Source organism: Xiphophorus hellerii, chromosome 24 (assembly GCF_003331165.1).
Source record: "Xiphophorus hellerii strain 12219 chromosome 24, Xiphophorus_hellerii-4.1, whole genome shotgun sequence".
NCBI classification, from domain to species: domain Eukaryota; kingdom Metazoa; phylum Chordata; class Actinopteri; order Cyprinodontiformes; family Poeciliidae; genus Xiphophorus; species Xiphophorus hellerii.
The window spans coordinates 6,774,772-6,802,012 of record NC_045695.1 but is presented as its reverse complement, the minus strand read 5'-3'; the positions used below and the strand labels follow the sequence as shown (position 1 = coordinate 6,802,012).

The 27,241-nt window shown below is 41.1% G+C and overlaps 3 protein-coding genes and 1 long non-coding RNA gene across 7 annotated transcripts; 3 read left to right on the top strand and 1 right to left on the bottom strand.

Moving 5' to 3' along the window:
- The first annotated feature begins 511 nt into the window (after nt 1-511).
- On the top strand, nt 512-15,418 carry LOC116715530 (ATP-dependent RNA helicase DDX3X-like). Of its 2 annotated transcripts, XM_032555972.1 has the most exons (20): nt 512-851; nt 2,236-2,278; nt 2,807-2,854; nt 3,077-3,136; nt 3,407-3,592; nt 3,701-3,803; nt 3,888-4,001; nt 4,164-4,263; nt 4,355-4,490; nt 4,576-4,673; nt 5,247-5,345; nt 5,424-5,584; nt 5,671-5,815; nt 5,967-6,111; nt 6,580-6,630; nt 7,854-8,035; nt 8,117-8,234; nt 8,326-8,479; nt 8,559-8,683; nt 8,758-15,418. In XM_032555972.1, the coding sequence occupies exons 1-20, from the start codon at nt 807-809 to the stop codon at nt 8,835-8,837; spliced, it is 2,193 nt and encodes a 730-aa protein (XP_032411863.1). In that variant the 5' UTR covers nt 512-806; the 3' UTR covers nt 8,838-15,418. The 2 variants fall into 2 exon arrangements, with proteins under 2 accessions (XP_032411863.1, XP_032411864.1); XM_032555973.1 differs by lacking the exon at nt 6,580-6,630.
- Nucleotides 15,419-15,498: 80 nt separating this feature from the next.
- tgds (TDP-glucose 4,6-dehydratase) lies at nt 15,499-18,759 on the bottom strand. Its single transcript, XM_032556005.1, has 12 exons — nt 18,590-18,759; nt 18,365-18,431; nt 17,501-17,569; nt 17,328-17,418; nt 17,102-17,250; nt 16,930-17,028; nt 16,803-16,862; nt 16,687-16,730; nt 16,452-16,617; nt 16,330-16,385; nt 16,094-16,191; nt 15,499-15,800 (listed from the first exon to the last, which is right to left on the bottom strand). Exons 1-12 carry the CDS (start codon nt 18,634-18,636, stop codon nt 15,709-15,711), a joined length of 1,038 nt encoding a protein of 345 aa, XP_032411896.1. The 5' UTR covers nt 18,637-18,759; the 3' UTR covers nt 15,499-15,708.
- LOC116715570 (uncharacterized) lies at nt 16,556-17,473 on the top strand. Its single transcript, XR_004338193.1, has 2 exons — nt 16,556-16,666; nt 16,823-17,473. It is a non-coding gene; the product is annotated as an uncharacterized LOC116715570 (long non-coding RNA).
- Nucleotides 18,760-18,863: 104 nt separating the features above from the next.
- On the top strand, nt 18,864-23,205 carry LOC116715541 (integral membrane protein GPR180-like). 3 transcript variants are annotated; one of them, XM_032555998.1, is made up of 10 exons: nt 18,864-18,980; nt 20,443-20,589; nt 20,665-20,759; nt 20,852-20,957; nt 21,069-21,249; nt 21,578-21,627; nt 21,732-21,889; nt 22,053-22,250; nt 22,326-22,403; nt 22,485-23,205. In XM_032555998.1, the coding sequence occupies exons 1-10, from the start codon at nt 18,959-18,961 to the stop codon at nt 22,638-22,640; spliced, it is 1,191 nt and encodes a 396-aa protein (XP_032411889.1). In that variant the 5' UTR covers nt 18,864-18,958; the 3' UTR covers nt 22,641-23,205. The 3 variants fall into 3 exon arrangements, with proteins under 3 accessions (XP_032411889.1, XP_032411887.1, XP_032411886.1); XM_032555996.1 differs by lacking the exon at nt 18,864-18,980 and adding an exon at nt 19,273-19,544 and having other exon boundaries at nt 20,446-20,589; XM_032555995.1 differs by lacking the exon at nt 18,864-18,980 and adding an exon at nt 19,277-19,544 and having other exon boundaries at nt 22,485-23,204.
- Nucleotides 23,206-27,241: the final 4,036 nt, after the last annotated feature.

The following is a 27,241-nucleotide window of genomic DNA, read 5'->3' as shown; positions in this document are numbered from 1 at the left end:
AGTGTATCAAACCACATCCTTAAACGACAACTTCTAATGTGTATTTTAAAGGGCAAATATCAATATATCTGTCTATCTGTTGACTACTGGAGAAATGAATGAAAACACAAAAATTTAATCATGTATTCATCATTCCATATATACATATACATACACCGATTTGATTGGGTTCAATTTTTACAAATTGCCTAATCAAGATCTCATTTTAAGTTGTTAATATCGCGAGACAAACCCTTTAAAATCTCGCGATTTCTATTGAAAAAAAAATAACGTTTTGGATGGGTTGTCAAGTTGGCTGCATTTAGAGATAAACAAGAAGTATAGAAGCCGGATACTTTTAAACAAAGCAAAGATATTTAAGTAAATCGTAGCTAATGCCATTACTATGTTAATTGTATAATTAACTGACTAATTTACATAATTTGCTTTTTTTCACAATAGATATATTTTTTACATTTACCTCCTTTTATTTTGAAAGTACCGGATGTGTATGTATGTTTTAAGGCTGCTCGCTTGACCGTCCGCGGACTGCTTCTCTGCCTCAGCTGAAGAACAAATCGACGCAGCTGGGTTTGCATCAAGTATCAACCCTTGACGCCTAAATAGAGGAATTTACCATCACTTCAAATTCAACAGCATCATTTTTGCAGCGTTAAATAGAAACAGTAAGCAAATGAAATAAGTGTCAACTAGCCGTAACCACAGAAACAGGCTAGAGGCAAAGAAGCCAAAACAAAACATCAAAACCCGGCAAACAAAGAGGTCCTTTTTTCAACGCCAACATTTTTCCTCCATATTCAATAGTTATGAGTCATGTGGCCGTCGAAAATGCCCACGGTCTAGAGCAGCAGGTAAGCCGTGTCAGTTTGGTGTGTCAGAAGTGGTTCTTGGAAAGTGGGACAGCAGCGAGGATAAACATTAGCTTGCCGGCTAGCCTGGTACCGTTAGCGAGATGCTATCGTGCTAGCTAGCTCGGGGTGCGTTTGAATCTTTCACTCGGAAGAGACTCCGCTCAGACACTTAACCGCAACTCTGAATTTATATATGCTGTGTCTTTATATTGTTTAAAACCAATAATAAAAATGAATGTAGTATTTCAGGTTTTCTCATTGAGGAAAATTGTTTGTTTTTGCGAAGCCAAGCATCTCTCCAACCCCATCAGCTTCTCCGTGTTGAACATATTCAACGCACCCTTTCAACTATTACGTTCACTGCGTTTTGTCTTGCAGCTGAAATACAATGATAAAACGGAGGTACGAGGAAATACAGCTAAAGTGAGCCTTGCAAATAAACAATGCGGGCTTTTACACCCGAAACGCTGGTTTCTAAAACTATAACCAGTATGATGGTGTTGATGGTATTTACCCGTTCAGTAAATTTCTTCTGCGTCATCAAAAACGTAGCTGTCTGGTCAGGCAGTTTGGATAGCAACAGAAAAGTACTGCATGTACTTAAATGATATTTTGATTATAAAAAGCCCTCGAAATGTTTTTTTGTAACAAATATACACATTTTCAGCACTTGTAAGGATGCAAAATATACAAAAAGCTGCATTGGGAACAATTTGTTCAGTGTGCCATCCCCGTCTCAAATGAAGCAAATGAATAGATAAACCTCTTTCATCCTGCAGCAGCAATGAGATGGATGCAGTTTTTTCAGTCTATTTTAAAATATTCCTTTTTTTAAGTTGAATGAACGGTGTGAAATAAGTTAATTTAGAGCGAGTTTGCAAAAAAATTGGTTACAATAAGTTTAATTTAAGGTAAATGCTATACTTGTATATTTTCCATATTTTGAATGTGATGGAATTAACAAACTTAAACACTGAAATTAGTAAGAAAATGCATAACTATAATGTGCATAAGTGCAAAGCATGTTTTTGCTCAAAATCTGAGTATTATAATAGTGAACATGAATATGCAGTGTACAAACCGTCTCTAAATAAATTTCTCCCATTGTTTTCTACTTTCAGTTTGTACAAACTTTCATATCCACATTTTGATGAATTTTGGAAACCAATAGTTACAAAATTGGTCTCCTTTTACATATAGTTAGACTTGATCATAATTAAATGCATTATATTCTTGAAGCCTTTATTGCACTGTTTCATATGATTTTCTGATCCTGTACAAGCCAGTTCATTGTCACCAAATCTGAGTAATGAAATAAAAGTAGTTAAATAATAGTGTTTTTGTTCGTGTAACCCGCTCATGTGTTTCTGTTCTGGTTCTCCAGCTCGCTGTCCTAGACTTGAGTGCTCCAGATGGACAAGTCGGAGGTACTAGCAGTAAGACGTAGACATGTTTTTGTTGCCGTTCTCTGCTTTTTATTTCACCTTGGGTAAAAAACGAACAGTGAAACAAACTCCGTCCCAAAAGTTGACGTTAATCTCAGTTTAATTTTAGTAGGTGCTGTATTTGGAAAACAAATGTATACTTTATAGTTCAGGATTTACTCAGGGTAAATAATAAGCAGATTAAGCACATTTAAAGTAACATTTTTGATTTTATAAGGACTGTTTTTTGTAATGGCTCCAAGTGAAATTTAAAAGCCTACTAGAATAGCCAAGTATTATTTGGTGTTACTCCTATTTAATGAGTTTAAATCAGGTGCTTAATTCGGAACAGACCCGTTTCCTGTTTGTAAAGATGTACACGTTACATGGATGGAAGTTCAGAACTGATTCACAATGGTCTTTTTTTTACATTACAAACCTGGCCAGCTAGCAGGGTGTAAAGTCTTTCCTTGTCCACCGAAAGTAACAGCATGTGGTCGTAAACGATGCCTTGTGATTGTGTTTCTCCAGGGCGATACGTTCCTCCACATTTACGGAACAAAGACGCATCCAAGAACGGTGAGAAAAGCAGGATTTACGCAGGAGTGTGTTGCCCTCACGTTTTGTCAGCGACGGTTGTCACATTAGTATGAATTAACCTTTTTAGTAGGCGTCTCAGTTTATTTTAGCCGCTGATTTGTAGGTTTTTGTGTAAAACTGCAGGAAATCTTTGTGGTTGTTGAAATGTTTTTTGTGTTACTGACCATAAGCGCAATATAAAAACCAACTTGTCGTGTGCAGTGGGAAATGCTTTTGCTGCTGCACGACCGGGCGGGTACACCATAGCGCCTGCAGCAAACTGTGAGTAACTCTGAATGTTGACCTCATCACAAATGTGTTGTAGCAAACGTAAGCTGCAGGCCAAGTGAAATTATCTTTAGATTCACCCGATGATGCAGAACTTGCAGAAAATGTCATATTTTCTTCTATCAATTTACTTAATCTGTATCTAACTTGTCGAAAAACTGAAAATAATTTCAACTTGAAAATTTTTTTGATGAGTGTTCTCTCTGTTTATAATCCTGCTGATGCAATATTTGTTACAATATTCCTTGATTTACCTCCCCTCAGACGGTTGGGACGCAGGGCGCAACAACTTTGTCAACGGCTACCATGACAACCGCATGAGCGGCAACTCGTTCAACCGTGGCCCGCCACGCATGGAGCGTGGGCGAGGCGGTGTTGCGGGAGGCGGTTACCGTGGCAACAGGGGCGGAGCGTTCAACCCCATTAACCCCGCGCAACCCATAAGCTTCGGTGGGTTTGACACCAGCTGTGACGCAGAAATTGGCGTTTTTAATGCGTAGAGTTAAACGTTTCCATGGGAACTTCTCCTAATTGTTTTTGTTTTATGTCTCTTATTAGATGCCAGTGGCTGGAACACGGCCAAAGACGCCTATAGCAGCTTTGGCAACAACCGAGGAAAGTCTGCGTTCTTCAACGACAGAGGCAACGCCAGCAGAGGAAGGTAGGCAACGCACATGCTTTAGGACACACCGTTGGATCAGAAAACCCAATAGAGTCAACTTTCCAATTTGTTCCCGGTGCTCAGGTTCGATCACGGTGGATTCGGTGGTGGCGGAGGAGGAAACAGCCGCTGGGTGGAGGAGTCCAGGGACGATGGCGACTGGTCCAAGCCGCTGCCGCGTAACGAACGGCTGGAACAGTGAGTCTGAAGAAACAACTACACTTCCTGTGGGAGGGGAGGTGTTCCTGGCTTCTTGTGGCAACGACCAGTTGCTGAGCTGAGTTATATCAGCTCAGCTGTAGAAAGGTTTAAAGGTATGTGAATATTTTTCTGAGACCAGTCTGGCCCCCGTCTCTGCAGTGAGCTGTTCTCCGGCAGCAACACCGGGATCAACTTTGAGAAATACGACGACATTCCCGTTGAGGCTACAGGACAAAACAGCCCTCATCACATCGAGAGTGTACGCCGCTGCCGCGCACATCAAATCAGACGTTAACCAGGACCCTTCCACATCTTTACGTGTGTAAATATCTCGTTTCCTCTTCTAATAGTTCCAAGATGTTGACATGGGTGAGATTATCATGGGCAACATTGCTCTGAGCCGCTACACCAGACCAACTCCTGTGCAGAAATACGCCATTCCTATCGTGAAATCCAAGAGAGACCTCATGGCCTGCGCACAGACGGGTAACAACACAAAAGAGGACATAGATCTGCTCTAGATTGAGAACCCAAACTGTGATATTGCATAAATTTGACCTTGTGTTGTCAGGATCTGGAAAGACGGCTGCATTCCTGCTTCCAATTCTCAGCCAGATCTACACAGATGGACCAGGAGAAGCTCTGAATGCAGCCAAAGCCTCAGGACAGGTCAGAAAAGCTAGTTCCCACACATTAGAATGAAAACTCACTGAGCTTTGAATGTAAAACCATAGTGACGAGCCTTCTTGTTCAGTTGGACCACAGAAACCTTGTCATACTTTTTGTAACCGCTGGAGAAAGTCCCCCTGCTTCTCCCTCTGCCCACACTGCTGAACAATGCTCCTCTTTTTTGGAAAGTAAAAACTCCTGCTGTATTTAAGATGAAACCTTGATAGTTCCATCTAGCACTGAGTGATTTAAAAACTGCAAATCAGCATGGCTACCATCAATAGACTGTAAAATATAATCTAAATAAGAAAAAAAGCAGTGTTAAAAAATTTAAACGCAATTAATCGCTTTTTAGGTTTTTGCATACCAAAGTTCCAGGGTGGACTCTTTGTATTTGTATGTTACAAAATGACTCTTATCCCCCAAAATTAGGGCGGGGTTTATATTTTTGCCTTTTGCTGATTAAATCATATTTGCAAAAACTAAATACATAAAAAAATAAATAACAAAAGACATTATTTAGCACAAATTTAATCCCTATGTGACGTTCCCGTTCTGTGATGATTGTTTTAGGAAAATGGGAAGTATGGCCGGCGTAAGCAGTACCCCATCGCCCTGGTACTGGCCCCAACCAGAGAACTGGCGCTGCAGATCTACGACGAAGCCAGGAAGGCACGTAAACATTATGCTCACAAATTACAGCGAGGCAAGAGGTAGGAAATGAAGAAAGACTTACGTTTTGCGTTGCAGTTTTCGTACCGCTCCAGAGTGCGTCCCTGTGTGGTGTACGGCGGGGCAGACATTGGCCAGCAGATTAGAGACCTGGAGAGAGGCTGCCACCTGCTGGTAGCAACTCCTGGCAGACTGGTGGACATGATGGAGAGAGGCAAGATTGGACTGGACTACTGCAAGTAAGACGTGACCCGACGGAAGAAGTGGAAGATGAAAGACGTTCTGGATGCTTCCCTTGCTCAAACTTGTTTTTTTTTTCCTTTAGCTACTTGGTGCTAGATGAGGCAGACCGCATGCTGGACATGGGCTTTGAACCACAGATAAGACGCATCGTGGAGCAGGACACCATGCCGCACAAAGGCATCAGACAAACCTTGATGTTCAGCGCTACGTTTCCTAAAGAGATCCAGGTGTGTTTGTTGCGACTCCAGTTCCCAGCTCTCCTGCCAGCTCCTGAACGGCTGCCAGAGCGGAGTTTGTTTTGGGACAGGAAACTGGCAAGACGTTAAGTTCCTTTTAAAAAGTAGCCTGATGAAATAATGCTTTTTGCTTCCCCTGCAGATCCTGGCGAGGGATTTTCTGGAGGATTACATCTTCCTGGCAGTGGGCAGAGTGGGTTCCACCTCGGAGAACATCACACAGAAGGTGGTGTGGGTTGAAGAGAGCGATAAGAGATCTTTCCTCTTGGATCTGCTCAGTGCTACAGGTTAGAAATCTTTATTAGGATGGGAAGTTTTGCATGAGGATGTCAGAGTAAACACAGTAGGATTTTCTAATTTCTTTAAATATTCAGAAACCATTTTTGAACTGATCGCATACCTGCCTAAATGTAGCGTTCTGCCTTTTCTAGCACACATAAACTGTGCTGTATGTCTTTTTGCAGTCGTGCCGTATTTATCCCATCTCACTCCATTGCATTGTTGCACGTCTTGTCTTAGCAAGCCAGCACAACTTTTACCGTCAACACTGTTTTACACGTGTTTTCCCTTCGTAACATCTCCAATAATAAAAACATGCAGTCATAAGTGGCTAAGATAAAATTCAGACAAAGATGTTGGTTTTGTTGCGGTAGGGGAGAAAATGTGTTTTCTTTGACTAATTTAGTGCAGTTGAGGCATTAACGCTGACTCGGATTAGGAATAGTTATAAAACTTTGATGTGGTTTTATCCCAAGTCATCCCCAACGAAGTACAGGACAATACTGGAGACAACGTAGAGAAACCTGGTAAGATCTACACTTAAGACGTTTCTACATCTGTCATTTCATGTTTTGCATAAGTTTCCTTGACCTCCATTATATATGTTTTTGTGGATGGAGAATCGTTTCTTCATTTAATTTTGGCTTTGTGTACCATCTCATGTGCTGAAGTACACAAGCCAGTTTTCCTTTTTTAAAGATGTTGTTGCATCTTTATGCACTGTGTGTTTCTGTGGTACCTTCATGTCAGACCTGTAGCCTTGATGGAGAGAATCTGGTCATGATGATGGTTCCTTGCTGCTGAGTGGGGGTCATTTTAGGCAAACAAGTGATTTTTAGTGGAGAAAACCTTCAGCACTTTGGACCAAGTCTTGCCATCAATGGCTTTAATAGTTCCCGCATGAAAACTCCCACATTATTTTGATCTGCACATCTTTTTGTTGTTTTTGTTTATAAAAAAAAGCATTAAATGTTTAATGTGATGCTCAATATTACTCAGTAAGCCTGTATGTATCACACCACAGACTGGGAGACCCTCATCTGGCAGGGCTCCGAAAAACATAGAATTCAGTGTTTTCCACGTTTGGAAAGAATTACGGGGAACAAGGGCATAATGTGACATCTTTGTGTTTCCAAATGTTAATCTGCATTCTCTTATCTAAAAGATGAAACCAGATGTCCATTAACAATTCTTTTGTCCATTCTGTGTTGTCCCGTGGTCCTTCATGCATCCGTGTATCTTTTCAATCATAAGCCAGTCTCTGGTCTTCTGCCCAATCGTTTATCCACCATATCATCCATTCTTTGATCCATCAGGTATCCGTCTGGTGGTTTTTAGCAGGTTTCATATCTAAAGCCTGACCACTGTAGTCAATCTGAAATGAATTCAGTGGACTTTCATACCAGTTTGATATAAAATGGGCTAAAGTATCCTGGAGACTCTCGTAGAGGGCAGAACCTTGACATGAAACTTGTTGGACCTCTGTCATTAGCGGTGTGATGCATTTAACTGATCCAAATTTCACTTGTTACCTTTGAGCTCAAGTATTTCACAGCAACATGTTTTCACATCACCGCCAGATGTTTTTGTTTCATGACCATAAAATGAATTTTGGCACACAGTTCTGAAACTCAAGGTCTGCTTTATGTTGCATCAGACTGTAAGTTCTGTTTAGTTTAGCTTAATCTCTCCCGACACCTTAAGTTCAATTCTAGTTTTTAACTCGTTTGTTTTTGTCTTTGCTGACCAGGTAAGGACTCTCTGACCCTCGTCTTCGTGGAGACCAAGAAAGGAGCCGACGCCTTGGAAGACTTCCTGTACCGGGAGGGCTACGCCTGCACCAGTATCCATGGCGACCGCTCCCAGAGAGACCGCGAGGAGGCACTGAACCAGTTCAGATCGGGAAAGTGCCCCATCCTTGTCGCCACGGCGGTCAGTGAAACAACAAAACCTGCTTTCAAAGAGTGAGAGCACACTGCAGGTTTATAATCTAAATATTCTCGTGTTGGCCAGGTTGCAGCTCGAGGTCTGGACATCTCCAACGTGAAACATGTTATTAACTTCGACCTTCCAAGCGACATAGAGGAGTACGTCCATCGCATCGGACGTACGGGGCGAGTCGGAAACCTGGGTCAGTGAGCGGCTCTGAAAACCGACTCACTGCAGCTCCCGCTAACAAACGACACATTCTGATGAATCTGCGCGCTGTCTGGTCTCCTCAGGGCTGGCCACGTCATTCTTCAACGACAAAAACGGGAACATCACAAAGGACCTGCTGGATATCCTGGTAGAGGCTAAACAGGAGGTTCCGTCATGGCTGGAGAGCCTGGCCTATGAACACCAGCATAAGAGTAGCAACAGGGGGCGCTCTAAGAGGTGCGGAACAGCTACTGTCCTGGCATCATTTTGTAATAAAATCGTCCGAAAATTGTGCTGAATTCCACGTCGTCGACAGGTTCTCTGGTGGTTTCGGAGCTCGGGATTACCGCCAGACGGCTGCCGGGGGCAACGCCGGAGGATTCGGGGGCCGGGGAGGACGCAACCAGCAGGGACATGGAGGAAACCGTGGCTTCGGAGGAGGTAGAGAATGTTGCGTCATTTATACTGCGATTAAACGACACACAGGTGAATAAGGTGTTTGTTCACATCAACAGGTGGTTTTGGCAACTTCTACACAAGCGACGGCTACGGAGGCAATTACTCCCACTCTCAAGTGGATTGGTGGGGAAACTAGGTGTCTCCATTCCATCTCTACTCATCTTTCTTTCCTCCTTTGACTCCTTTTCCATCATTTCTCCCCAACCATGTCATCCACATCCCATCCGTCTCATCACCTCTAGTATTCCCTGGAACCTCCATGCATGTTATTAAACTATTTATACTCATTTATATATCCCCTCCTTCTAGTCCCAGTCAGTCATGTCTTTTATTAGCTTTAGATTCTCTTGTGCTTTCCATCTTCATTTTGTTTCCTTTACGTTCTTGATCTTTCCTGGTAAAGTTGGCCACTTTTATAAAGGATTCTTGAATTTTATTTTGTTACTTCCTAACAAAGTTCGAGTTGTTCTCAAAGCCCCTCATGTAGGATGATTTACGGACGTCTATAGGCAGGGCAACATTCGTTTCTTTTTTTTTTTTGGTGACCTTTTGATTTGAGTTTTAGCTTCATGTTTACCAGTCAGGCAGGCTCCCTGTGAAACTTTGTATTTAAGCGCATGGCCATGTTGTAAATCACCGGCCAAAAATTTTGTAAAACGCGGAGCTGGGCGAGACGGCAAGGCAAAATGTCCGACATAGGAACTTTATGTGTTCTCCTTCATTTCTAACCTGGAGTTTTTCACTTTTTAAAGCAGCGATATTTGAGTTACTGATGTCTGCCGAAGAAAACGACAAACTGAACCCACCTATAACCCCCTAACCAGTGAAATGTCAGTTTTGCCCACTAGAAGGCGCTTGTTAAAACTTGATTTCTTCAACTCCAACCAACAATGTAGAGAATCTTTTTGTTTCTGTACTGTGCCTTTAAGAATTTAAACTCTATGTATGTTGCTTTTCTCACTATAATACCTAACTGGCTGCAAGTATAGTTTTTAAAGGTTACTGTATTTAATGTCATGTGTGGGTTTAAACGCGCACTTCTTCATTCCCGTTTGGACGGAGACAAACTAGGCTTGAACTAAATCAAACCTTGGCAAAAAAACACAAAAAAACCCAACACAAAACGAAAACTAAAACGGACGTAACGAGGAAAGCCGAAACTCCTCATGTCTTCTTAGAGGTAGAAAAAAAAAAATCACCAAATGAGCTGTTTTTCCCTGAAGCTTATAACCTCTGTAGAGACATTTGAACTTTTTCTCGGCTTGGTTGTAGGTTTTGTTGTATTTTTTGGGGGGGGAGGGAGGATACTCGTTTTTTTTTTTCTTGCGTCAAATCCAGAGCTCAAACTCGAGCTGGCAGCTTGGTTTCCCACAGCCTTTGTCACTAATTGTCGGCCTCCACTCCTCTGGCGTCATTAACCGTTAGTAAAAGCTGATCCGGGGGTTTCTTGGTTAAAACAAGATTTTAACACCCAAAATCGATAGTTTTTCTTTATCCGACTCTTGGTGCCGGCATGCTTTTGGGAAACCGAATCTGCTTCCAACTCAAACCTCAGTCTTAGTTCTTCAAATCTTCCTGAAACTCTCAAAAGTAAGTTAAAGGAAAAATAAAAAAACATGCTCACTCTATCCTGGAGAGTTAAACAAAAAGCCTTCTCTTCAATAAATCTTTCCAGTTTTTTTTTTTTATTTTTAAATTATTAATTTGTTCGGTCCTTCAAATCTGTTGAAGTAAAGCGTTAGAATTTTTTTTCTTTCTTTTTTTTTAACTGTAGTGACAACTGGGGCTTCCAGACGATAAATTGCTGCATTTCCAGAGCACATTATAGCCACGGAGAGAGTAGATACCTTCTTCACTTTTTGTCCTAAGTAAGCTACTTGATTTTTTTTCCACCATCTTGCAGAGGTACCACCTGGTTAAAAACATCCTCACCTTGTTTTTGAGGCTCTTTTTTTCTTTCTTTCTTTTCAATTTAAGTGTCCTCTAAACCTTAACCTTGCTTTAACTGGCAAAGTTAAAGCAGTCTGAACCAGAGCTGCTAAAATGTGCTGGTGGAAAAGCGGCATCCCCGGGGAAGTCCTGCTTGGCTCTGTCGCAGAAGGAAATCTCAAGGAGAAAGCCGACTCTGCACCGACATTATCTGCACTTTGTTTACTTGATTAAAAAAAAAAAAAACACACATGTAAATAGTTGCAAACTTAAAGCAAAACCAGAGGGATTTCCACAGAAAATGTGACGGATTAGAGGCGTGTAAAACTCGATCACTCAACATGGTCCAGACTTTGACTGGAAAGCTTTGTTCAGAGCTGCGGTGGGTGGAGATGAGTAACGTTTCCAGCAGTATAATTCGTTAATTTGGGCTCATAACTTCCTAAATTGCCCACTGCTTCTGACAAAGCCGGACCAAGACAATAAAACATATGCAAGTGTTGTTGTTTTTTTGGTCAAGGAGTTAAGAATGCAGAGCAGACTGCTCTAAATCTAAAGCAGGCTTTAGTGATAAATACCAGGCATGTTTTATTTTAATTTGACTTTTCTTCAGTTTCTTTTAAACATGTAATTCTTTAGCTCCAGTTCCCTCACATCTGCTCTGCCGGGATGTAATGGAAGCTAGTTGGCTTTATCACAATAATCGAAGAGTTTTCCACTGAGAATAGAGGACAGCCGTTACAGGATGCAACGTCGCACTCCACCCTGTCTTATTAGTTGCTCTTTATATCCACTTATTAAATAAAAAAAACAACAAATTTAAGTTGTATTCTCGGCTTCATTTGTCCAAAATAAATGGACCTTAATGAAGTCTGATTAAATTAAGAGCGCCAACACTTGGTATGCTCGGATGTTTTTAGCCTATCAGGGTTTTGTTTTTCTTGCAGCAATGGTTGATAGTCTCCATATTAAACTTCTTCAGCAAATAACCAGCACCGAGATAGAATCTGTAAAGGTACAATAAGTTGCTAATGACAATCAAGTTTAAAACTCCCGCGTGAACAGAACTCTTTTCCGTTGCATGTTCAGTCATTTAGCCGCCATCTTGACATGCAGAGGTTTTGTCATGCAGCTGCCCGACTTCAACCCGTGTCTTCCACAATGATGAAATTCCCAGAACTGAACCACTATTGAGCTGTTGGAAATGTCCTCCACTACCAACCTCGAACTTTGACCTTGCTGTGAGCGGTGTTACTGTTGATATATTTACTGTCGGAGTAGGGATACTGTTGGTGTTTGTTACTTGAATCCAAAGCGGCTGCTTTGTTGTTCTAAATGCTTGGATCACGTTCCTTGATTGAGTACAGTGCACGGTCTAGAAGCTGCTGTGCCTTCTACTGACCACTAGGGGGCAATGAAGGAATAAGCACTTTGTTGGCAGCTGCATGTTTTGATATACTCATTTTATTTTAAATTGTGAACAGTGGAAGTTAAATGTTTAGCGTTTGTTTATAGGCCACTCCTGTCCAATAGAAGTCGGATATGCAATGCAAAATGCGTCTCATGAGCAAAATTCACTGTTAGTTGCATTTGCCAAATAAATCAAGCTAGAGCAATGCTTCACTACCACTGTGCCCCGAATCTCAAACCTTAATACTGCTTGGCACTCAAATTTCTACCAAAGTGAAATAAAGTTCTGTTGCTTGCTCAGATTATGTACTTTAGATTCCTTGATTTTTAGTTTCAAACTTTTTTTTATTATTATTATTATTTTTGCTACGTTTAAATAAAACTGTTAGCATGCTGCGTGCTAACATCCAATTTCCAAAATGTGCATAGTGCCTTGTAATGACTGAATTACTGACTCACACATTGGTTAGGGCTGGGTATGTTTTCAGTTGGATATGATGTCCAAACTATTGCTCTCTCGATATACAACTGTAGGTGTGTAAATGTTATATCTCTGCATGTGAATGTCACAGATTGACTACCTCAAGGTACGATCGCAACAACCAGAAGGGCATTTAGAGAGCTTGCCATCTTCAAAGCTGGTGGGCCTCATTTAATGCCTTTTTGTACAAAAAAAAAAGAAGAAATAAATTTGTGTATCCTTGTGTCGCCACTTTACAAAGTTCAATGAATTTCAGTACTGGTAGGTTTTGCACTCGCGCTACAATAAAGCAGGCATTTGGCACAAGCTCTTTCAGACGCAAATCAGGCACAAATTAATTCTGGTGCTGCTCAAGCGCGTGAAATTATTTTGTGCCATTAATGTTCCATCTCGAACAGATTCTTGGCTTTCTAGCCACATTTCTTCAGAAACTTCGGTCATTCTTTATAGTCCCAATTGGAGTCGTACAAGGCCGACTCTTAGTGGCTCGCTATCATTTACGGCACTACTACCGACACATCTAGCACTTTAAAAGATTTCAACGCCTGCAAATCCCGTGTTGTATTGCTTGATAATTTGAAACTGCTAACATGCTAACTGCAGTTATTGCAACATGTACAAGTATTGTGAGTTTACACTTGATCTGTACCTATGCAGAATCCATTGTAGGCATTTATTCTCCCCCACACACACACCCTGTTACTGAGTGTGCATGTAAGATATGAACATAGCTAATTTATCCATTTCAAGAACACTCTGTTCTTTTTTTTGTGTGTGTGTGTGTGTGACTAAAACCCTTCTCATTTCCGAATCCAGCACTTTAATTTTTTTATTGTCGTTTCTAAAACCCATTGATGCCTTATATTAGTGGTGAATACCCAGCCCTAAAGGAGCAGAAGGCTGTTTGTTCCTGATGCGCTCATCATTTACGCTGATGACTCTGTGCTCTCTAAGTTATTCGCAGGAGTGCTTTTTTTTTAAAGACATGAAGAACAATTAATGGTGCTATGCTCCCATTGCTGCGGCCTGCAGGCCTCCCTGTTGTAAAATGACTTTAAATCAACAGTTTTGCAGAAAATACTGTTTGGTTAAGGCTTGTTTGTGTTGAGTCTTATGTAGCACACGTCCTTCACGCCTCCGAGAAGTTTTCCGACTGAAGGTATCCGTCGTGTAGCACAGCCAGGCGAAGTTTGCCCACAGTTTAGTGTGGTTTGTGTTTGTTGTAAGGAAAGGTCCTTCCAGATAGGAAACCGTTTTTTACTTTTAACTTTTTATTTTCTTTGGGGGATTTTTTTGTTTGTTTTTCTTGGGACCAGGTGGAGCTCTAGTCAACAGCAACTGTAGGATTCAACTGTTTTGCCGCGTTCCTGAGTCTACTTTCGCTGCTAGTTTGTGTAATTTATCAAGCATTTTTGGGGCGATATGTTTATTTTTGTAAGTCTAAATACATAAAGCTGATGTTTTACAAAGTGACTTGACCAAAAGACAGTAAACAAAAACACTGGCACTTGAATGTTGAATGTCGTTGGTATGAGTGGAGACAAAAAAAAAAAAAGAAATCTCTATTTTTCTGGGGTAGTGTGAGCTTTTTAATGTAAAAAAAAAATAAATAAAGATGCAATGAGTGGGGGTTTCACACTCATTATGTCACTGTAACAGGAAGTGCTGGTTTGTGCTTTCTTTTGGAGAGTGCCAAAATCACTCTGGTTTATTATTTCCATACTTAAGACGGGAACCTGTGAGGCGTTCAGGTCCCTCCGAAGAAATCCCTTTACTTTTTCCTTCAGGATCGCCCTAAAACCAAATTTATTACCATCACCATCTGTTAATATTAAAAGTCTTGGCCAGAGCCTGTTTATTATAATCACAAAAATTCTAAACACAAAATATCCTCCATTGTTAATGAAATATAGTCAAAATTGTTCCAAGAACTGCGTCTAAGTGAAGCACTGGTCGTCGTGTTGCACGTTACCGTGACATATGAAGTGAAACACCCCGCACAGGTTACCTTAAGTCATATTTATGATCCATAAACCTGTTTGTGCGACAGGCTCCGTCGCTAATATTAGCATAAAACGATCTCCGATTGGCAAACGGATTTGAATAAGTTCCAAATATGCCAAGGTTTGGATTAAAAAAATAATAAAATGTTATGATTAAAGACCATTTTGTAAAAAAAAAAAGAAAAAAGTAACATGCAGTACAAAAAAAAAAAAGTATCCAGATTCTCGTCAAGTCAGTTTTACTTTTTAGTGACTTTTTTTTAAAAATTATTAATATTTTGGAATCGTAACTCCCCTTCTCCCTCTTCTTGTTAACACCCTCGTTGTGAATGTTTGGCAAGTGGCCGTCTTTAAAGTCTCCATCACGCAGAATTGACTGTGGTTATATTGCTACGTTGTTGTGATTTGCATATTTTCAGGCAACAAGTGCATTGATGCTGTCACAGGAGAGTTTCTGGCCAGTCAGGAAAAAAATTTGTACTTTTTTTTTTTTTTAAAACCTTTTTTTGGTTCTGTTTTTTTTTTTTTTTTTTTTTTTTTTGAGCAAACTAATTGCACAAAAACAACTTTGTGACTTTCTCTGTTAAAAAAAAAAAAATACACAAACAAAAAACTGCAATCTAAATAATAATAATAAAAAAGTGGAGGTATGTTTCTGAATGACTGTTGTTTTAGCGGGTGTATTTAAAAGACTTTGGGAGTCCAGTGCTTTCTTCATCACTGATTGGCCAGACCGCTCGACGTGATGTAGCAGAAGCACCAGCCTGGTAGTTAGTATTTGCTTTATGTATTAGTTTAGCAAGTGTGCACGAAGAGCACTGCACGAAAAAAAAAAAAAATCTGTGCAACTATTCCGATTTTACCACAATTAAAGGTTTGGATTTGCAGATGTGATCAGTGTCTGGGTTGGTTTCTTCCTGCCATATCACCGTTAAAACACCCTGTTAAGCACAAGAAGAGGAAAAATGCTCGTCTTAAATTGAGCAAAAATAATTTATTAGAAAAACTTGAGGCGTTGATTTACAGGCGGCAACAGTTGGACTCAGCCTTACTGTCGTCTGGCACATTCAAAACATAACATAATTTTGTTCCTGAGCTGAATAATCAGCCATAGCTGTTACAAATCTCATGGAGAGGGAAACGGGTCTTCCTGTCAGTCAAGTTGCAGGACAAACTACGCCTGGTCATGTGGTTGAGGCTTTTTCAGGCTCCTTTCTGATTCGCTGGTCCTTATTGACGTCCAACCAGAAGTCTGGGTTGTCTTGGTACCACTTCACTGAAAGACAAGCGCACAGAAAACAGGACGGGTAAGTAAGCAATGACAGAAGAGAATCCATATTTTAAGGTTCCTACTCGGTTTGGGAAAGTCTACATATGTACTGACATGGAATAACTTCCACACTATCTTCCATATTTCATTGCCAAAATGTATCATCCCTTGTTTTTGTTTTGTTTTTAGTCTGTGGTTGTCAATATGTCCATCCAGCCTTCAATATAGAAAACAATGGACTTCAGTCATGAAAACTTTGTAGGAACTCTGATCATTTCACACTGGGTGGATTATTGAACCTGTTTGTCTGATGCCTTCAGCCCAGGACGTCTCTGCTCTCCAGCCCAGCCGCTGCAGCTTCTCACTCCTGATTGGGTAACGAAGGTCGACCTGCGGCCTATTGGATCAGGAAAGAAAATGCATTAGCTGGAAATGTTTTTGAAAGTATTAAGTGCACTGTATTGTGTGAAATTTGCTCTGGCTATTTCCTGAAAGTAGGGGGGAAAAAAACCTTCTATTAACATAATTTCCTAACCTGCTGGAGACGAACTCAATCCAGTCGTTCGCTTCGGATTCAGTCACGTTCTTTACCTGGAGGAAGCAGAAACCGTTTCAATTCTGAAACTGACTGATGCGTCACAGTTTCACGAGACCCACCATCCTAACTAGTTCCCTCGCCAGCTGCACGATGGGAATCTCGACGCTTGTTCCCACGTTGTAGACGTCGCCCACCGTCCCTTTCTCCAGAACCAGCAGGAAGGCCTGGACGGCGTCGCTGACGAACAGGAAGTGGCGGGACATGGCCAGGGTTCCCTGAATGGTGCTGCAGCAGGAAGAACGCGTCATTTGGCTTGTATCGTGAGGTACGCTTGGTAAGTTTGACCACACCTACCATTTGTTGTTGTTCTGCAACAAGGTGAGAAACCTGGGAATCACCTGAAACATTTGGAAAAAAATCAAATACTCTGACTGCCTTAATTCCTTGAAATAGTTGTAGATTAACTATACCTTCTCTGTGAACTGCCTAGGTCCATAGATGTTGTTGCTCCTGGTGATGATAATTGGAAACTGGAAAAACAAAGTGACGTTATTAATCTCGATAAGATTAAAAAAAATAAAATGACAAACTCCAGACCTGATACTTGTCCCAGTAGGACCTGACCAGATACTCAGCAGCTGCTTTAGTAGCAGCGTACGGGTTGGTCGGCCTCAGCGGACAGCCCTCGTCAAATGCCTGAAAGGAAAGAGAAACGCAATCTAGTATGGAATCCGACCTGGTGGAAAATAAAAATGAAAACCTCACTGACCTCATCCAGGCTGGTTCCGTACACTTCGTCCGTGCTGACGTAGACAAAGCGCTGCGGCTGGTGTCGAGCCCGATGGGCGGCATCCAGTAGAACCCTGGTTCCGTCGACGTTGACCCGCTGGAAAACGGAGGGGATCTCGAACGAAGACTCTGGGGGGGAAAAAAGGAGCGTATAAAGAACTGGACTGAACTGCTTATGAAGTGAAATCTGAACTGAGGCTGCTCACCAACATGAGTTTTAGCTGCCAGGTGAAAGATGACATCAATGTTTTCAGTGATGAAGATATGATTCACCAACTGTGGGTTACACACGTCTCCCTGTGCAGCATGCAGACACAAAATACAGGATATTTATTTTATTTCATATGCAATTTTTTTTTTAAAAAAGGCAAATTTTTACCTGAATGAAAGTGTAATTGTCTCTGTTTTCAAGCCCTTCCAGACTCCTGGGACTGCAGCAGTAATCCAACTGCAAAATTAGACATAAATTATTTCAGCAATTCTTTTGCAAAAGGATTAATAAACAATAAAACATGGTCACGTCGAAGGTGCCTCAAAATTATATTTTTTCCAGATCAAAAACGCAAATCTTCTCTCTTTTTTTTTTTTTTTTTACCCACTCAACCACAAACTAAATACCCAACTCTTTAATGAAACCAATTTATTATTTTTTTGTAAGGAAAGGAATGTTTAAAAAAACCAAAAAACGATTTGTTTTGTAAGTTTGTCTAATGTAAAAGAAAGGCATGCAGTTTCCATATTTTTAGAGAGGGTTTGAATATTAGTGTAGAAAATTAAATTTTCACAAGCAGAATTTGGATTGTCCATTTTAAATACTTGTTTTATTTAGCCAAGTTTAATAAATCATAATAAATTGTACAATATTTCACATTAAGAAGCTCCGGATTCCTGTCATCAGTTGTTGGCAAGAATTGTTTATCCACCTCATTTGCTTTTGCTTCACTTCTTTAAATATCTCTGGCAGGCAGACAGATGTTGGAGTAGGGGATATAACCCTTGACATTTATGATTATTCCTCCTTCCCATCCTCTCCAATCAGGTAAAATCGGAATCTGTGCTACTTGAAATACTGCTCCCAGATGTTTCTCCATCCAATATTAACTTCATTTGTGTTACAAATAAAAATGGGCAAAAACTGAGCAAACCGTCTGTTCATTTTCTGTCACAAAAAGCCCATTAAAGCACATTTTGTGGTCGTGACAAATGTGGGACAGTCGCGGTGTATGTATTCTTGCAGACTTACAATATCCAAGTTAATAATCCTCCATTCTGGGTAACTGGCGACCAGCGAACATACCAGATGAGAGCCACTGCAAATATCGAAATTAGAGAACCAATTGAAATTCAGAACATCACAATGTCCTGCTCTTGATATTTGCACGTCACATGCGTTATAACAGAAAACTGAAGCAAAAGGTTCCCCATACTGTATATTTCAGCTTTTATCATAGTTTTAATATTAACCTACATGAATCCAGACCCTCCTGTCACCAAAACCGTCCTTTTGAAGTTCATCCTCTGCTCTTCCTTCAGCTGTCATTTCTATTTTAGCCATAAAAACATCTTTTTTTGACGGACAATACAGAAGTTCTTCATTTTCTTCCGTACAGTAGAGTTGTGCCCTGCACGACAGTTGTAAACCCGTTAACGGCAGTGTTGACACGTTGAAATTAGGCGGTGCGTTTCCGCGTTGGACACCGCTCTCCGCAATTTGATTGGGTAAACTGTATGACGTAAGATGACTCCCACGGTCTGGTTGGGTAAATCCTGAGTCAATCGAACTGTCAGCAGTCAACGGGATGAAAGGCAAGGCATTTCAAGCGAGATAAAATGTTTGATGATCCGGTATTCTTTTCAAAGTAAGTCTCAGTGGCTCCGGTTGTTAAAATAGTTTTTTGTGTAAGAATAATGAGATATAGGTGCTATATAATACATTCGATACATTTTTTCAGCCGCTTGGCATCCATCTTTATAGCTTCCAATATGAAGCCTGACTTTTACAGAGATAATTACAGTAAATTTTAAGTGAATTGACAAAAAAAATTAAGTGGATTTGAGTCAACAAAATTATCCAATTCGGTTTAATTATGAAATGTGTGAAAGGATTAACGTCGTCATTGGACAAATTATTACTTTTCACCGTCCGCAGTCTATTTCCGGTTTAGTACTTGCTAACCGCGGTTAGCTCGACGCCGCTGGTTTACTTCTGGCTTCGTGGCTCATTGAACTGATTAGCCCGACGTTTTATTTTCTCTTCATCGTTGCACCGCAAAAGTGGGAAAAAATGTGGCGTTTATCAGCGACCCTCGTCGTCGCGCTGCTGCTCAGCCTGAAGGCTTCGGGGAAATCTGTGAGGGGGGTCTTCAGGAGCGAAGCGGCGAGGCAGGAAAATGGCCAGTTCATCACCAAATTCATGTACCAAGGTAACGGTGCTGATGTGCAGCTGTGGCCGCTAACGTGTCACTCCAGCACGGGCACAAGCTGCTCCTCCTCTGCGGGGACTCTCATCGGTTCTGGATGAAATTCATTGCTTCCGTTCGGTTTTAATACCTTATTATCCACATTAAAGGGTGTGACCAACTGACTAATTATTAACTTGGACTAGTAATGTCTGCAGTGATTATCATCACCTTCGGACATCTCTTAATCCTCCTGGGACCCTGGACATATCATTCAGTAGTTTTGGTTTTATGTTTGCTGTTCTATTCTACATTCTGTTATTTACATCTCTATGTTATCTATTGTTTTCTGCTAAGTGAAGATATGGAGGAAAAAAATAGTTGGACATACATTTAGCAACTTCTTTTTGAATTAGATTTTTTAAAAAGCTGATTAGAATGTTGCTGCCACTCTTTGGCTTTGAAAATTATATAAGACAAAATATAAGTTGGTGTCATTTGAATATATGGGATGGTAATATATATGCAATTGTTTTTTTTAAAAAAAGGAAACTTGTAAATTGTGTTGTAAAATTTTAGAACATTAATGAGAATTTTTCATCTTTGAAGACTGAAAGTAATAAAGATTATAGATTAATTCATTTTTTTAATAACCTTTTTTGTGTGTCAGTAAAATTGAAATGGAACACAATCTCATTCTTAATAGTTTATTTCATATTAACGTAGTATTTAGTCTCACCTTGTCTTTATTTCTTTAACTTAATAAACTGCCCAACTAATTTGATTGATGCTGATGTAGTCATTCCTTTATTGAAATCTTGTTTTATCTATCTTAATCTGTAATAAAATATTACTCGATGTTAAAATACACTTTAAAAAAAGTAGAAAGTGTCTGATATTTTCTTGATTTATTTCATTTTAGCAGGTGACGGCGGGCTGCTGGTGTGTCGGCTGGACAACCCATCCCTGGGAACAGAGAAGGAGGCCAGGCTGCTGCTGTACCAGGACATGGACTCAGACCTGGACAACCTGAGCTGCTCCCAGCGACTCAGCAGAGCCCAGTTCACCAGTAAGTGTTCTAGTTTATTACTACGAAGAGATCAAGAGGCCATTGACTGACTTTTCTCCCCACCACCTGCTTCAGTTTCCCTCAGCCAGGACGAACACAACCAGACGATCCCTCGTCAGTCTTCGCCCACAGCCTGGCAGGTGCTGTACGCCGACAGATACACGTGCGAGGTAACTGGGAATGTTGCATGTTTCCACGGACATAAAATTCAAATACAACCGTTGGGATGAGGAAATATTCCCGTTGTTTGTTTTCTTGTCAGGAAAACTCAGCAACGCCGTCGTTCGCCGACCTCGGCTTCACTCTCCTGCTGTTCAACCCCGACTCTGCTGGGAACCCGCTGGATCACTTCAGCGCAGAGGAAGCAGGTCAGACGACTCTGACACACGATGTCGGTTTAGGAGGACGGCCATGTTTTTAGTTGTTCCAAACTCTTCCTGGGGTTTCGTTTTTAACCGTACACAAATGTGTTTTCTCAGGGCTGCACAGTTTCTACTTCCTCCTACTTCTCGCCTACTTCATCGCCTGCTGCATCTACTTCCAGCCTCTGTATCAGGCGCTGAAGAAAGGGGGCCCCATGCACACGGTCCTCAAGGTGCTGACCATGGCCCTGGCTCTGCAAGGCTGCTCTGCCCTCTGCAACTACATCCACCTGGCCAGGTAGCCTCCATCCAACCGTCCTATAGAAGTGTCCACCGTCAAGTCAGTATATAATGACTTTTACGTTCAGAAATGAGCGATTAGAAAATATTCAACTCTTTCACGATATTCTATCCATGTGTTTGATTGCTGTAATGCACACAAATGTTTATCCACTCATTATTGACGTCACAATGTCAATACAATGTCAGTTTTTTTGCTTTTGAACATTCTCCTGTTTCCTGTGGAGAAACGAAAACAATCAGAACTAAGCTTCAAATATGAATGGCTTTGAACCGAGCTTTATTCTTTAAGTTGAACTAAAAATGAGTAATCTGGTGTCCGGCAGGTATTCCAGAGACGGTACTGGGATCCCCCTGATGGGCAGCCTGGCAGAGTGTACGTTGCGCTCCGCGCCTCACCTTAACTCTACTCACACATCAATTAAACAACGCCACCTTTAGTCACGTCTTCTTTGCGCTTCTGTGTGTGTTGCCGTGCAGTCTGGGACATGGTGTCTCAGGTGTCCATGCTGTACATGCTGCTGAGCCTGTGTATGGGCTGGACTCTGAGTCGAGGCAGGAAGCCGCAGTCCAGACCGCTGCAGTGGGAGCGCTCCCCGGCGTCCACGGCCGTCGCTGTCGGCGGCGTGGTCACACAGGTACCAGCTTTTGTTTTTATGTGGCCAGAGTTTGTTACTAGAGAAGCTTTTTGATGTTCTGGTGGGGATTGGTGTTGTCCACAAAGTTGATATCGGCAGTCATGGCTGGCAGAGAGCAATCCGATTCGTAGCCTTACACATTGACCCGATCTGTGGTTCCCAGGGGGTCCTGCTGCTGTGGGAGCAGTACTCTGAGTCAGAGAGCGAACACCACAGTTATCACGCCCAACGAAGCCTAGCAGGTCTCCTCCTCCTGGCTCTGAGAGTGGCGCTGTCCCTCCTGCTGGCCTCCGTCCTCTACCAGATCGTCTCCACAGAGAGGAGCACCCTGAAGAGAGACTTCTACCTCTGCTTTGCTAAGGTGACGACTCTGAGCTCCACCAGCAGCCTCTGAGCCTGACAGCCGCCTGACCTCCAGGTTGTCTTCTCTCCACAGGGCTGCTTCCTGTGGTTCCTTTGTCACCCCGTCCTCGTCCTCATGTCTGTGGTCTTCAACGACCACCAGAGGGAAAAGGTGCGAGGCCACGACTTCCAGAATTTGACTGTCCGTTACCTGAAATCTTCATTACCTCTGTCACTACCTTTTATTCTGTAGGTCATCACCATCGGCGTGATCCTCTGTCAGTCCATCTCCATGGTGATCCTCTACCAGCTCTTCCTGTCCCGCTCGCTGTACTGGGAGGTGTCCTCCCTCTCCTCCGTGTCTTTGCCGCTCACCATGTCCAGAACGAACCACAGGGGGCGCCTATGAGCACAGATAGCGAGGTTACGGTGAGAACTGAAGCGTCTCTGTCAGACGCAGCAGGAGATGTCCCCCTGCACCGTCCTCTGTCCCACGTTAGAGCTACCACTGAGCCGTGGACAGAGGACAGTACTTACTGCAACATACTACCTCTGACTTCTAACTGGAGCCTCTGGGATGCAAAACGCATGGCCAAGCATGCATCAGCTGGCGAGGTAGACGTCAGCAGAAAACCATGAGGAAGAACTTGAGAGAGTGCAAAATCACAAGCAATCACAATTAGATTGTTTTTAAAGGCTTTACCTGCAAATCGCTGAGTCAGCCACGATTGGGGCAGTCTGCATGTAGATAGGCTTCCCCGCAACAGTTTTCATTCCCCTTTTACCACAAGCTTGAGCTTATTTTATTAGCATTTTATGTGATAGACCAACATGAATTAAAGTGGAAGGACAAAAACATGGTGTTCAGGGTGTCAGTTTCAGTTTCCCAATAAGCAAAACTTCAATTCTGGTCTCTCCTGAGGCCTTCACAGAACATCTGGATTTAATTCTGAAATGTAATTACAAATTAATGGATGCTGTTTACTAATTGGGCTGCACAGTGGCGCAGTTGGTATCACTGTTGCCTTGCAGCAAGAAGGTCCTGGGTTCGATTCCCGGCCGGGGTCTTTCTGCATGGAGTTTGCATGTTCTCCCTGTGCATGCGTGGGTTCTCTCCGGGTACTCCGGCTTCCTCCCACAGTCCAAAAACATGACTGTCAGGTCAATTGGTTTCTCTAAATTCTCCCTAGGTGTGAGTGTGTGTGTTCATGGTTGTTTGTCCTGTATGTCTCTGTGTTGCCCTGCGACAGTCTGGCGACCTGTCCAGGGTGTACCCCGCCTCTCGCCCGGAACGTAGCTGGAGATAGGCACCAGCAACCCTCCCGACCCCATTAGGGACAAGGGTGAACAGAAAATGGATGGATGGATGGATGGATGTTTACTAATTGCTAGTAAAGACAGTGGATTGTATTCCAGGGTATCATCAGGGTTAAGGGAGATGAAAACAAATGTACGCCACTTCTATGTTGGTGTGCAATAAATTTTTTGGTGTTTTTTAATGCGTTCTAGCTAAACTTCTCTTTTTCCTAATGAAATCCTAATAAAATGTGGTTCTAGTGTGAGTATTCAAGAGGGAAAAGAAATCTCCAATACTGACGTTTTTCCTCTCAAAATTCAGACTTGTAGCGTAAAATTCTAACTTAAATCATAGAATGTCAGAAGTCTGACTTTTTTTTCTTGATTTTTTCCAGACTTCTATCATTAATGTGAGAATTTTTTATTATTTTTTTTTTAATTCTACACTGAATCTCAGAATTCTAACTTTTTTCTCTCAGAATTCTGATGTCAGAACTATTTTTGTCTCAGCAAGATTAGAGACTTTGAGAGAAATTAAAGCAGCATGAGTCTTTGCATAGCCAACGTGATTTTTATGTTATGGTTATTTCTGTCACAAAAGCTGTACTGTTATGTAACTGTCAACATAAATGTAGGAGCTGACAGCATGTGAGGCGCAAACCATTGAAACGACATTAACTCTCTGTAGCTGCAGCGAACTGCATGACTCTGAATGGGCAGAAATGGTGAGTTTTCTGAAAAATCATTTTTACAAGAGCTCCACTGTGTAAATACACTCCTGTGATTTTTTGTTTACTTCTGTCACCGGGCTAAATCGGACTTACGTTACGTGTCAAAACAAAACAGAGGACGGTGGGATCATATAATTTGAAAAACAAACATGCAGAACAGGTGCCAAGAAAGAAACTGACCTATTTATTTGTCTGTTTGTTTATTTTTTAAGTGATTTAAAAAAAAAAAAAAAGAAAAGGCAGCATCCAACACCACTACTTCTCATTCTGTTTGGTCAGAGGCGATATTTAAAAATATACTTGAATGTAAAGCCTTTGTCAGCTGTTATAAATGCGCAAAATGATATCAGCTCATATTGCTTTGCACTGAAACAGTGCATGTGTCAAACATTGCGTTATGTTTTATATTGCAGCACAGAGACAATCTAATATTTAGTGGATTATGTAATTATTCAAACTTGAATGTCCATAATTTATGTCACTTGTGGAAATAAAACGAGCAAACATGGCAACTGTAACGAGTTCACTGGAATTGGTTCATTTAAAAAATTGAAAACTGTAAACATTTTTCTATTAATATGGCCGTGGAGACCACATGGTGAGGAGCTGCAGAGACTCTGCTCAGGTGGGATCCTGCATGCTGTTACGAGACACAAGTCACTATTTTTGCTTTTCGAAAAGCATCCAATTTAATATATTTTCTTATTCCGTACATTTTTCTTAAATAGTTACCATAAACATCGATTTAATGCAACATTGCACACTTGTAATGCTACACTACTTTGTATAAATTTAAAACGGTGTGTTTTATAACAAAAAAAACTTTCCCCTTCTCTGATGGGGGGCCGGGGTCAGTTTGTAACAGAAAAAGGTACTAATTAAGAAAAACTATTTAATATGCTTCTAAATTAAACCTTAGCTCTAAAAATGTGCCATTACTGTATAATAGGCCCCTGTGGTTTTTATTCAATATTACTGATTTGTGTTTAAAATCACAATGTCTTGCTTGTGCCGATTTGATATTAATGTATTAAAAGAAAATACATGACATGAGCTAGTTCACAGATTTTTGGTGACCATTCTTACCCAAACTAAAGATTAACAACAGTTTTGTGTATATTTGTATAGAGGAAATAACTTTTGTAATTACTTGTTTTAGAAAAAAAAAATCTAATACAAATCCATCATGGCATTTCTTGTGTCTGAATAGAAGTTGATTGGATCATGAAAATAACTGTTTGAAATGCATCACTTTGTGTAAAAAAGTGATGCATAAGAGTTTGAGTTTTGTAAGATATTCGGTGACATAACACTTAATAAACGTAAACATGCGGCAAGTAGTTTTTTTGGGTTTTTTTTAACCTTTGTCAAACAGCAGAGGGCGCTGCTGCATTCATATTTACTCAATGGGTGTAATTCATATTCCTTTATTTAATCAGGTAAACCCCGTTGAGATCTAGATCTCATTTTCAAGAGGGACCTGAGCAAAAAATTTGCAATACATAGCAACCTGGTTACAAGATAAAAACAATTAATACATATGCACAAGTATAAAACAATAAAAACAATGACACTGTTTCATAGAATCTTGTTGCCTATCTTAAATTTTTTTTTTTAATGTCTCTTCTCTACCGGAAAACAAGCCATTTAAAGGTGGGATGTTCTCACAATCTGTGAAAAATAAAAATGAATAAAAACCAGAAAATCCTGGGAGTTTGTCTTTGAATGTGAAGATTCGACATGAAGATGACAGAAAAAGAGCTACAGAAAATAAAACAATTGGAATCTGTATTGCTTTAAATGAACCCTTAGCTTTTTCTTTATCTTGAATATGTTTATCTGTATTTGTTTTTTCTTGAGGCAGAACAAATGAGGCATAACTCTGTCGTTATACAGTGTGTCTGCGAATAAAGTTTAAAAAAAAAACAACATCCGCCCCCCTCTCCCTCCCCCTCACCCAACAGACTTCTTGTGGCTTTGACGTGAAGCTGTGATGTCACTCATCCTGTCTGTGACATCACAGCCGCCTGTCTTTGTATTCCCAGGTTCCACAGAGAAATTCATTTGCAGACTTCAATCTCAAACAAAACTGAACGATGGCGCGACGAAATGAATTGCTGGAGAACGTGGAAAGTTTGGAGAAGAGCTGCCGGAAGCTTACAGGAGAGAACAAGAAGCTTCAGAAAACTGTCGAAAATCTGAGGCTGAAGATTGAGAGACTGAATGCCAGGAAAAAAGATACCTGGCAGACAGAGAATGAAAGGCTGGTCAACAAAAATGATTATTTGAAGCAACAATTCAAGACTTTAAATAGTGAATTGGACGAGGCTAAAGCTACAGTTGAACAATTACAATCAGAAAGCAAAGCCCTGTCAACACATAATAAGAAGGTAAAATGGGGAACAATGGTCGATAAAAGAAATTTTAACAATTCAATGAAAGAGAAATCGCAACAGTTGTACTGGATTGGCAAGGTGAACGAAGAGCTCACTCAAGAAATTGCTGGACTTAAATTGAAGATGGACAAACTTAAAGCCAGGGAAGAAAATTTAAAGGCTGACGAAGAAAAGATGGACAAAACAGAGATTCAGACCCCGGATGAAGAAACTAAAGAAGAGAAATCAAATTTATTTCAGATAATTGGGAGAACGTTCATCAAAATGTATCAATCAGGGACTTTGAGGTATTGGGTGCCACCCTGGATATTTTAATTTCGAAATAAGATTAAATAGCGACCACAAAAGCAGGGCTAGACTCAGATGAAGCTTGAGAGCAGAGGCAGAAATCTGCGGCTTCCAGAGGGAGGAACGGACATCAGAAGACCGTGACCACCGCAGGCTCCTAGGAGTCTCACAGATCCTTTCCAGGACTGTGTCTCCGACCCGCCTGCTGGAAACTATCCGTCGGATAGTCGAACCTCGGATTCAGGAAGAGCAGTGTGGTTTTCGTCCTGGTCGTGGAACACTGGACCAGCTCTACACCC